Here is a 12,039-nt window from a genome sequence, read left to right on the forward strand (position 1 = left end):
ACAGGAAAACAAATTCTATTCCTGACAATGAAATTGGGAAAATTACTATTAAGCTAATATTGGAAAAATCAATACTTTCCAATATGCATTTAGAATTATTGTCCATAAGGAGTCTTAACTAATTTAGGGCATTAATATGTATTTCATGATAAGGACAAGGTAGCAAGATAGTGCAGTGGATAAGGGCACTGGATGGGAAGTCAGAAAGGCCAGAGTTCAAATCCCACCTCAGATGTTAGCTGTGTGACTGATATTTGGGCATGTTTCACTTTAACTCATCTGTAAAGTGGGGATAACAGCATCTGCCTCTCAATTTTGTTTTGAGGATAAAGAGTTTTTTTCCCCCAGCATAAGGGTATATGTTTCTCTCCTCCTCTTCCCCTCAACACACTTTAAGAAAACGCAAATTGTGAAAACAAATTAGAAATAATTCCAAAGCGTTCTGCTTTATTAAATCAGTCATCTTCCTTTATAAACAGGATAGGACTAGATGTTGTGGGGGCAGACAGAAGTGTAAGAATTAGCAACCTTCCTTTAGAACATTTAAAAGTCTTTAACATACAGAAATTCTACTTATATAACTTCTCTGGGACAAATTACAACAGCAGTAAATAAATTTAACAAGGCATTGTAGATGCTTGGTCTTTATACCTATTGATTTATTTGTGTGTTTACCCAAGTTTCTTCATCAGTATCACTAGCCTTGGGAGAATGTGACAGGTTTTTGTGAAAGATGTTAAAAATACATCTGAAGGTAAGAGAAGGTAACCTGAATTCAGACTACGATGAAGAATCTGAATATTTCTCCAGAAAAACTCGACCATATTATTCTGAGTTATAAGTAGTGAGGTCTTCCTGTTTTGATTGATGTCTAACTCACTCCTTGGTCTACTCAGAACCAATAAATCCAGGAATGTTATGTGAATGGTACCAGGTCGTCAGTCTGCCCTAAACTCCCCTTGAGTAAACGGCTTGCTTTTAATCCAACTCCTTCAAAACAAAAGGCACTAATTCATTATGGAACTGAGTAAATTTCCTACAGCCCTGGGGAAGGGCAGGTACCTTCCCATTGAGTTAGTGAGACTCAAAAAAGGGTAGAGAAGGAGGATTGTAAGGCCTACTCAGGAAAGTTAAGCTAGTTCAGGCAACACTTTTGTGTATTGGGTGTAGGGCCACCTCATATCTCTTGGGCTACCAACTAGTGATTTTGCATCGTGACTATAATTGACCCAGGAAGTCTGTATGAATGCTTATAGATATTTACTAGTATACTTAACCTTGTTAGGTAATGGGAGGGGGGCCAGAGGAGCACATAAAAGAACCACCTGTTAATATCATGGATGTATTCCTATTTATTTTGATTTAGAATTCCATATTTACTCTTCTCAACTGTTACCCTAACTCCCAGAAGTTTAAAAGGTTTCTTGGCCATCCCCAAAAAAAAAAATTCAATGGGAGAGGGAAAGAAGAAAAATACGTCCATCCATGGGACAGAGGAATGAGCAATGAGGACTCTCCCCCTTCAAATACTGCCTTTGTGTGATCTTGGCAAGCCCCAAGATTGACTCCTTGGGCCTCAGTTTTCTCATGTTTGGATCAGATAGTCTTTGAGGTCCCTTCTGATTCTACTTGTATGATCTTATGAATTAAAATTTAAGAATTAAATTTAGAGTAGCTTAAGTGAGAAAGAAAATAGACTATGGTTTCTGCATCCTAACAAGTAGAAACTTTAACATTCCAGTTGCTCAAGTTAGACTAATGATCCACAAACTTTCCCAAAAATATATATCCTTTAGAGAAAAATACACAGTCCAAAACTCAAAAATTGTTCTGAACAATTAATTACACTTCAAGTCCAATGGTTCTTTTATTAGTCATACCTCTGAAAAAGATCTTTTGCTAACAAGTGAAAGTAGGCCCTCCTATCATTAAAAATTAAGTCTTACATTTAACCCATGAATGCATGGATAAATCCAGTTCCAATATGGCTAAACCACCTTAGAATAATAACAGATTTTGTGAATCTTGGAATAGAAGAATTGCTTTTAGAAACTGCAATGAGTTTTCATCATCATACTACACTGCAGCGATGCCCCTTTAAAGTTGTCAGGGAAAACTGGGAAACATCTTAAATTTATGATCTAGTGAAGTTCAAAGACGCCCAAAGCTATGTCTTGTTCTACATTCTTAATGTTAAAATGCCTCCCGAGGCATATATAAATAGCTATACCCGCTGGAAGATAGGTCAATTTCTTCTGAAGTGTTGTTAAAGAAAAAAAAAAGTGAATGTTTCCCCCTTACCTATGTGGAAGTGATGAAGAGGGAGAAATTTAGAAAGAGTCCCATTAACTGTCTAGAAATAAACTCTGTAAGGGTTTTCTTTTGAAAGGGCTAAGGCAGAAATTGTGCATGCATTCTAATTCTCTACTATTTTTCCAAGGCACCGAAGAAAGAGAACAAAAATAATGGAAATGTCTAATTTCAAGATGACAAGATGTTTTCTACATACTATTGAACACCAACCTGGCTTCATCTGAAATCTCTATCGTATATTTTGTCTTGAGGTTCTGTATATTTAGTCCTGGAGTAGGGGTGTTTACAAAAAAAAAAGAGGGGGCCCCGAGAATTTGAAAACACAGTAGTGGAATATATTTTATTATTTACAAAGCACCTTCAACATACATTTTGCTTTTGAGCCTTAGAAAACCCCGGCGAACTGGGCGAGCTCCAGGAGCAGTGTACTCGCGTTTTAGAGAAGGGCACACCACGACCCCTGGGAAGTGACTAAGTCTGTAAGGGACAGAGCTCTTCCCGCAGGATCCAAAGCCAGGTGTTCCGGACGGTGCCAGGCAGCGGCTGGCGGGGGCTGCAGGTAGAACATAGAGGAGGCATTCTCTGAGCCCGGCATATCATGAGAGTGTCTTTGTGACGACTCTCCACCCCACGCCTTCTATGTAAGAAGCAGAGGTCATAGCTGCGTCCTGAAGCATGGAGCCTTTGGAAAAGGATCCAGAGCCCTTCGAAGATGCTGCGGCTGCTTCTGCCGCAGCTGCTGCTGCCGCTGCCGCCGCCCCTGTTCCACCGCCGCGGCCTTGCATCCAGCCGAGATGCGGATCGCAGCACCAAAAAGCCGGCTTTGGGCGGGTGCCTAGCCGGGCCACGTCGTTCAAGCGCGCGGTGCAGACCGTTTCCAAAAGCGCTTCGGAAACTGGCCCAGGCGCTCTGCCCGGCAGGACCTTTTTGCTCCCACAGGAGAACGGAGAAGGGAGTGAGCGTGGGGAGCAGGGTTACCCCAGCACTCTCCGAACTCCCGAGGACAGCTCGAGAAAGGAGCGGTTGAACGTCCTGATGGTAAATCGATCCCCCCGGCCCGGCCGCCTTGCCGCTCCCCGCTCCCTTTCCCGGCGCAGAGGCGAGGCAGGGAAAGGAGGCGGAGGCGGAGATGGCCGGAGGGCTGGCGTAGCAGGCCCCCCTCGGAGCCGGTGCCCCCGCCGCGCGCCCTGCTGCGGAGCTCTCCCCGGGCTCTCCTCCAGCAGCTGGGCAGAGAGTGGCGGCCCCCCCGCCGCGGCCGCTGAGCCCTCCACTGGCAGCTCACCCGATTGGGCGAGGGAGCTGTAAGTTACCCGGTTCCCGGGAGCTCCGAGCGAGCTTTGGCCGCAGGCGGAGGCGCCTCGGAGTTAGTGGTACGCCCCAGGGAGCCGGATCGGGGGTGGAGAGTCCGGCGGCGCTTCCAGGTCTGCGGGACACCGGGTGTAGCTGTCTGACGCGCCTCTCTCTGAAAAGTGGGGGGCCAGTCCCTTACCCAGCCGAGACCGCGTCTCTTTCGTCATCACGAGTTTATGTGCTCAGGAGCATCCCGGTCCGGAAAACTTTAAAAAAGGGAAGGACGATGCTTTTGATTCAGTGCTGAGCCCCCAGGCAAAAACAAAACAAAACACCACCAACAATAACATTCCGAGGGGTCGGAGTAGCTCCCAGTCGTGTCCCTTGGTGGGTTTTCTGGAAGCGAGCTTGAGCGGTCCTCGGACCCACGAAGGACCGAGGCTAGGGTGGTTTCGATTGCCTTAACCTTTTCATTTGGAGGTATTCCGGAGTTATGACCACGGCCAGCGAGGTCTACAGGGTAGGCCCTGCTTTAAGAACGGTATCTGAGTAAGACAGCAACTAGGGCGTCTCTTTGGCATAATCAGATAGATCCCAGCGTCCAAAATAAGTGGCAAATGATGACTTTTAGACTCTCCATGGCAAATTATAAACATTTAAAAAAACCCAAAAACTATTCAACCAACAGCATACTGAAACCACAGATTCAAAAAGGGAGGGGAGAAGGCTACTTTTGTGGGAGCAAACTGAATAAAATTTACTAAATTTGCATTTAAGGAACCACGTTATAGTTCTTTATTGAAACCGAGAAGACTAAAGATGAAGATGTTTGGGGTTTCACTGAGACTTATACCCTGTAAGTGATACTTTTAATGATTGAATCTTTTTGCTTTTCAGCCTTTATCCCCACCAATAGGGAGATGGTACTGGGATGATGAGACCAACACTCTTAAATTAAAAAGGTAAAAGTATTTATGTGAAATATCCTAATGTGCAAAAAAAGGGCTTGGCTGGAAAGAACTTTTTATCTCCAGAATGTTAAGTACTTAGTGGGTATACTTATATTGAGTATTGAACTTTATAGTTAATGGTGTAGAGTAAATCTTTTTCTGATTGTCATCTTGAGAATTAACAATAGTTTCTACTTCTATAAGCTTTTACATCTTATATAGTGCTTGCCTCAGAACAAACCTGTGAGATAGGGCAAGTATTATTTTCCCATTTTATAGATAAAGAAAACTGAGGCTCAGAGATGAAGTGAGTTTTCCAAGGTCATAACTAAGTAATAGAACAGGGACTCCAACCCAGGTCTTCTGATTTTCAATCTAGTGATCTTTCCATTACACTCTTTCCACTGTTCAGATGGCTTAAATATTTTATATAATGTCCATATCAAGTAGCCTAAGTAACTTATTTGATTACTTGTCCAATTATTAAGTTAACTTCCTAGAAAATACGGCATTGTATCTAGCTTAACCTTTAATGTATAAATACCTTACATATTTAATATATATTATATATAATGTGTCTTATATGTCTTAATGTATAAGTCTTTTATAATTGTCTTAGATAATATTTAAGACATCTTTCATTTTAATAGCAAAGCACAGCCTCATCTACCTTTTCCACAAATGTCAATCTAGTAGAAGAATGTTCTTACAGAAGGATGAAAATGAACATTCATTGGCATATGATTTGCATAACAAACTGATGTCATTTAAAAGATTGGCATCATTTTTATTCAAACCAAATGTGTGTGAATTTTAAACCTGTTAGAATGTTGCAATATTTCTAGTAATTTATAAGCCCAAATCAATAGTTTTATAGCTCATTCCCCCATTATGTATCCCAGCAACTTCTACTCAGTAGTTCCTAAAACATCAGACCCTGTAGTAATCACCAAGACCATAAAATACCAGGGAAAAAGTTAGGAGAGTTGTAGGTTTTTGAACCAAATAGTCAAAGTGATTAATGCATATATTGAGAGAGGCAGGAGTGGAGAGAATACTGTTCTTAAAGTGAGAAGGCCTGGGTTTGAGGTACTCTCTCCTCCTTCCTCCTCTCCCAACCGCTACTTACTTGCCCTGGAAAATAGCAATGGGTAAATGACTGTTTAACCAGTGTACATTATCTATCTCGTAGGATTGTTGTGAGGACCAAATATATTTGTGAGAACACTTTGTGGTTTTTGTTTTGTTTTGTTTTGTTTTTGTGAGGCAGTTGGGATTAAGTGACTTGCCCAGAGTCACACAGCTTGTGAGAACACTTTGTAATAACAGAGGATTATATCATTATAGGTGGTACTGGTGCCTGGAATCAGGATGACCTGAGTTCAAATCGGACCTCAGTCACTTATTAGCTGTATGGTCCTGGGCAAGTCACTTAACCCTATTTACCTCAGTTTCTTCATCTGTAAAATGAGCTGGAGAAGAAAATGGCAAACAACTACATTATCTTTGCCAAGTAAAATCCAAAAAGGAGTCAATCAGAATCAGATATGACTGAAAATGACTGAACAGCAAATATAATTATTAATATGACACAGTAATAGCAGAAATAAGGTTTGAGAATTTGCATGCTGAAGAATATACTGACATATTAACTTAAACCTTCTTATACTTTAAGATTATCTCAGTTTTCCCTGTCTGAAAGTAAAAGTGGACCTTCTTCCATTCACTTGTTTAAAAAAATTCTGTAAGTAGACTTTTTTTTCATTACTCAAACAATTTGCAATACTGATTTAAAAATATTCACAAGATGGTGTTTAACCTTCAGGCACTTCCTTACTGCTAAACTCAAAAGCATCCATTTCATCCCTTCAGTGAGTTTCAAATAACAGTCAATGATATAATAGCACTAGAGTGAGGGGAAAGGTACCTTTGTAGCTTTTGTGCCAAATGTAGCATTTGAACATTGATGGAATGACAGACACTTTTCCTTTAAGTTCAAACATACCACAACCCAAATGAAAACACAAGCATTGAGATAGTTTGTGGATCCCTCTTAACTTGTAAACAAATAGGGCTGTGATCTGCTATTTCTGTGCCTGAGACACCCTGCACCTTGAAACCCTGCCCAGCCCAACCCCCTGGCATGGAAAGAGGGTAAGTGAGTTTTATAAAGTAGTTCCAGGATAGCATCAGAGGCAGTGGTGGTCACAAGAGATCCAGAGAACAGAGTGTCTCCTCTAGTTATATTGATTGTATCAGACATCACACAGGCTGTCCAGCCCTTCACATACATCAGGCAGTCAAGCAGCAGATGTTTAGTGTGTCTGTGCAGAGCTCTGTGTTTAAGCTGTAAAGGCTATGAAGGAATATCAAGGAGTTTACAGTTTAGTTGGGAATAAAAATACATCTAGTATATAAGTACTAGGTGAGAGGATACAGACAAATACTTATTGTGGGCTGGGGATGGGATTAGCCAAGTTTGTGGAGAAAGTGGAACTTCAGCAAGGCATTTGTGAACTGGACCAGAACCAGCCTCTCACCTGTGGGTGGCCAGAGCCAAACAAACAGAGCAGGCTAGAGACAGGAGAGTCAGAACACAAAACAGAAGTTTAATTAATTTCAGAGTGAGGAAAATGACATATACATATGGAAGCCCCAACTCCTAACAAGGAGAGCTTTTGCCCTGCAAGGAACAGAACCAGAGCTCTGTAATGGGAACAGGAGTGAAGTATCTGTCAGTGACAAGGAACAGGGATTATGAATATGAGTTGGATGGCCCTGGGGAATAGGGAGAGCTAAATCCCTCAGTGAATGCCTGGTCCAATCAATGTGCTTTGCCAGAGGGTGATATGATCCTGAGTGCAAAGTATTATTGTTATACCAAGCCCAGGACACAGCCTGCGTGCTGGGCCTTAGCTCTGGGAAATAGGGTATCTCCGAAATATTTTGACATTTCCCCCTTTTGGCCAAAGGAACCCTACCCTTAAGACCAATAAAGGAGGGGCAGGTATATGTCACAGTTATATTGCCCAGGGTGGGTGGTTAGTTCCTTGAGGGAACCTAATGGGAAGTGTGTCCCAGGTAATTTATTGCTAGCCATTGTTTGAGTGAGAGGGGGGACCAAAAATGTCAGAGTGAGAAAATGCCAACATATACTTGAACCTGGGCCTTGGTGGTTGGGTACATAGCAAAAGGGGAGAGATAAAAAAAACTAAAACAGTAGATTCAGCTTCTCATACAGAACATTAGGACAGCTGTCTCATCTGGATGTTGGCTGCTTTTGGGTCTGTCCACTAAGAAGCAGGGGCTTGCTTCAGGTGACCCAGGATTAAACAGTGCAATAAAATTTTTTCTCACAATTCTCATAATTTCATAATTACATTAAGTCAGGTACAGATCGAATTATTTAGAAGGCTCACAATGGACTAGTTCTGAGAAGGGAGATCTACATGTCACCAAAGTAACCAAGAAAACTTTAACGTCAAGTCCCATGTAACAGAGGCACAAGCTAACTAAACATTCTCTTAGCCTTGCTGTTTCCTTACCTAAATTCTGTAGTCGATATAATGTATGATAGACTTCGCTTATAAAACTGTCTGGTTCCAGGGCTTTTTCTTAGGAAGCTCATTTATGGCCTGTTCTGCCTTTTAAAATGATCAGACAGATACTTAAAAAATGAGAAAATATTTTTACTTTCTGGAGCATTATCAATACAATTTATGTGTAAAATCCAATTAATTCTTAACTAATGAAACCTTACAACTTATTACCAAAACATAGTTAAAGCCTTAATTTCCATAATTGTTAAATTTGGTGGCCAATCATATCTATCTATCTATCTATCTATCTATCTATCTATCTATCTATCTATCTATCTATCTAGATCTGCATATAGTTCTTAGAGAAAATGGTCTAATCCTGTTACTTTTCTCAAAATTTACTATTCCATTTAATTAGAAAACTTTAACATTATCATCTTTGTTTTATTACTTTGTCTAATCATTTTCCCCTTTGGAGGATTTCATCCCTATATTATAATTTGACCATAAATATAGGTTAAAATTATAATGTGTTCAAACTTGAATCCTATTAGAATAACTCAGGGATGTTCTAGTGTCAATCTGTTATTTAATAGATTTAATGTTGTATTTATAAAACTTCTTGTCTTTAGAAATTTGCTATAAAAGGAAGAAGGAGGGACATAAGTATATCATAACAGAGGGGAAAACTCCCTTAGCTCTGTTGGGGAAAAAAAAAATTCCCTTAGCTCTGTTTGATTCCAGGCATGAGTCATACCTGACATCCAGTTATGTAGTCACAGAGTGTTAAAGGTAAGGCTCAGGATTAACAAGGTGGGGAATTTTCCTTTTCCAGAAAGGAAATAGCACAATGGGGAAATAGAGTCAGGAGGATCCTACTTATATCATGTCCTATGTCTTTCCCCATAACCTTTCCCAGGCACAAACATCCATCTTAGCAGTCCTCATACTGCCCTATATGCCATTCTCTACTACTGGCTTTATGACAATTCAGGTAACTATCCCAGTAATCAAAGCTCAAAACAGCAGTAAATTTACAATCCCAGGAATTTTTACCTAAAATAGAAAACTTTCACTAACTACAACTTAGAGCTTCAGTGTCTTTCCCAATGTTTCCTGAACAGTTAACATTTCATTAATCTTTTACTTATAAATTAAAGCTATCCATATTCTGAGGCTTCAAACATACAGCAATATCATTAATATGTTGAAGCTACATCTTTAAACTACCTTATACACTTTCATAATAGCCAAGATTTTCAAACGAAAATCTGCTATCATAGTAAATATTCTGACTAGTAGTAGTAATAGCATTATTGTTATTACCTGTTTATAACTAAATATGCCTCATTAAATATTTAGCAATTTTCAGATATCCATTTTTTTTATCACATCCTTTTAAAAGCCCAATTTTTGATGACAGCATCCAACTAAAAATTGCTTTGTCTAACAGCATTTCTGTTTTACAGTGGTCTCTCAAATTTTACAATGTACATTTAGAAATACAATAATAACACAAACAGTAAAATTCAGATGACACCAGTTGCATTTCCAAATTATCACATATAAATATCATTGATCTTATTACCTTTGACATTTTGAAACCACTTTAAAGTTATCAGATATAGACAAATAACATTCAATTAGAGAAATAATAATAATAATAATAATGTAGTATTTTAACACAGTTACTGTGTTAAGCTCTTTACAATCATTATATCATTTTGATCTCTCAACAACAACCATTATTTTTCACTTTACAAACCAGGAAACTGGGGCAAATAGAGATAAAATAACTTGCCTAAAATTACACATCTAATACATTTCTGCAACTGGAACAGAGAAGGGTGGGCTTACCAAGGGAAGAGGTTGTCTGGCTCCCCACCTTGTACTGGCATGCTAGGCGTGCCCAGATTCTCCCAGGCAGCAGTTGGGCAGAGCCTGCAGAAGGCCAGGCTGCCTTGGAGACACTGACTGACCAGGCTTTGGAGGCTGTGGCAGAGGGCACTGCCTAGGAGCTGGGGTGGCTGGTGCTGAGACCTCCCCATTGATGGTAGTTCCTGGTGGTAGGGTTCAGGGAATGCTGGCCGTGGGGCCTAACCCTCCTCCCCCCTACATAGCTGCAGGTGTTGGGGTTGGGAAGTTGCTGGGGCAGGGTATGTGGGGCCCCCACTGTGGCTGCTGTCCCTCCCTTTTCTACCAGGGGAGGCAGAATTCAAGTTTCCCTACAGTTCTCCAGCATCTTCTTTTTCTTAATCTGATCTGAGAGGTGTTAACAGAGAGAGATGGGCTGTAATGGTCTTGTTAGGAATCCCCACAACTGAGATGCACCCATGACTCTGGGGAAGGGGAGTGGGACATGCTGAGTGAGGGTTGTGGAGGAGAGTCCCTCATACTTTCCGAGGTGCTTTTTCAGCATGTACCCTAGTTATTTAAAGGGGGCCATATTTTCCTTTCCTAATGGTGCAGAAGGGGACTCAGGGACAAAATAGGAAGTCAAGGAAGAGTTAACAAGAGTTTTCTATTTACCTATTTTTTACACTTTCTTCTTTTCTGAACTTCCTTCTAACTAATTTACCTTCACTGCCCTAGAACAATGAAGCTATTACTTTTAAGTCAATTACTTTTAACACTTAAAAAAATTTTTTAAATAAGATTTAATTATTATTTTTCCTTAAAATGAATCCTACAGAGTGGTACCTCAAAACTTAGTAAGATATTTCAGAAGGGAGCAGCTAGGTGGCACAGTGGATAGAGCACTGTCCCTGGAGTCAGGAGGACATGAGTTCAAATCCAGCCTTAGACACTTACTAGATAGCTCTGTGACCCTGGGCAAGCTACTTAATTCCCATTGCCTCTTTAAAAAAAAAAGATGTTTCAGAAGAGGGTGAGTTCCTGGAATTACCCCAAAGTCTCAGGAGTTTTCTTCTGCAATCTTAAAATGATTAATTGCCAAACACTTTAATGATTAATCTCAAAACCTCCAGAATCTGCTAAGATGTTTTTAGTGGTTCTGAGACTTTAATTATCTAACTATTTCTGTAGCCCCAACTTGGCCAGTGTTGGGACCACAGGAAAAAAAATGTCTTACAGGCTTTTCCTCTCTTCTTATAACCTAATCTCCCTCAGAAAGCCTAAGGTGAGAATTAGTAAAGTTAATAAATCTTTTGCAAGTGTTCTCTCTACAGCCCTTAGAAAGTTTTCTGGCTAGCTGCATTTTAAATCTTTCAAGGTAATAGAATCTAGCTCATAGCACAAACATGACACAAACATTCTGCATTTTACAAAGACACAAATGAGATAGATACAAACAGAAAAAAAGAGCACACAATTAAAATGTTAATTTCAACCAATTCCAGATTAATGCAAAACCAAATATGTAAACAATTCTTATGCAAATAAAATTTGACATGTGTAGCATATATATAAAGAAACCAGATGCACATAAAAAAACCTTGCCAATTCATGTGCAGAAAAACAAAACAAAAAAGAAAAAAAAAGAAAAAAAAAGAAAACCAGACCTTACCAGAGTCATCCAGGTCAAAAGAAGGGGTCGTGGAACATTCCTCACAATGAAAAGCCAAGCTCAAAGGTGAGTAGGAGGATGTGAGTAAGAAAGGGTGGTAGACTCACCAGATGAGGGAGGTAAGACTTGGGAGAAATAAATCTCCAGTGGCTCCCAGTCCACTCCAACTGGTACCAGAAGGTCCATTTGGCTTTGTTCTGTGTCAAATTGCACTTGTGACACCAATTAGTGTCAACTGGACCAGAGCCAGCCTCTAACCTGTGGGTGGCCAGAGCCAAACAAACAGAGCAGGCTAGAGACAGGAGAGTCAGGACACAAAACAGAAGTTTAATTTCAGAGTGAGGAAAATGACATATGCATACAGAAGCCCCACCCCCCTCCTAGAAAGGAGGGCTTAATATGCTGGACTAAAGGCAGGTCT

General features: G+C 40.3%; 1 protein-coding gene across 4 annotated transcripts in view; it reads left to right on the forward strand.

Moving 5' to 3' along the window:
* Nucleotides 1-2,857: 2,857 nt before the first annotated feature.
* Nucleotides 2,858-12,039, forward strand: part of PPP1R36 (protein phosphatase 1 regulatory subunit 36) — a 37,355-nt gene continuing 28,173 nt past the window's right edge. For 2 of the 4 annotated variants that reach the window (XM_021004765.2, XM_021004766.2), the window contains exons 1-2: nucleotides 2,867-3,351; nucleotides 4,501-4,565. In XM_021004765.2, the coding sequence (XP_020860424.1) occupies nucleotides 2,989-3,351; nucleotides 4,501-4,565 (428 nt within the window). In that variant the 5' untranslated portion in view covers nucleotides 2,867-2,988. Of the gene's footprint in view, nucleotides 3,352-4,500; nucleotides 4,566-6,228; nucleotides 6,298-12,039 lie in introns of all 4 variants that reach the window. The other 2 variants (XM_021004767.2, XM_021004764.2) reach the window with 2 other exon arrangements.

The sequence above is a fragment of the Phascolarctos cinereus genome, unplaced genomic scaffold (assembly GCF_003287225.1).
Source record: "Phascolarctos cinereus isolate Bilbo 61053 unplaced genomic scaffold, phaCin_HiC Scaffold_3;HRSCAF=262, whole genome shotgun sequence".
Taxonomy (NCBI): Eukaryota; Metazoa; Chordata; class Mammalia; order Diprotodontia; family Phascolarctidae; genus Phascolarctos; species Phascolarctos cinereus.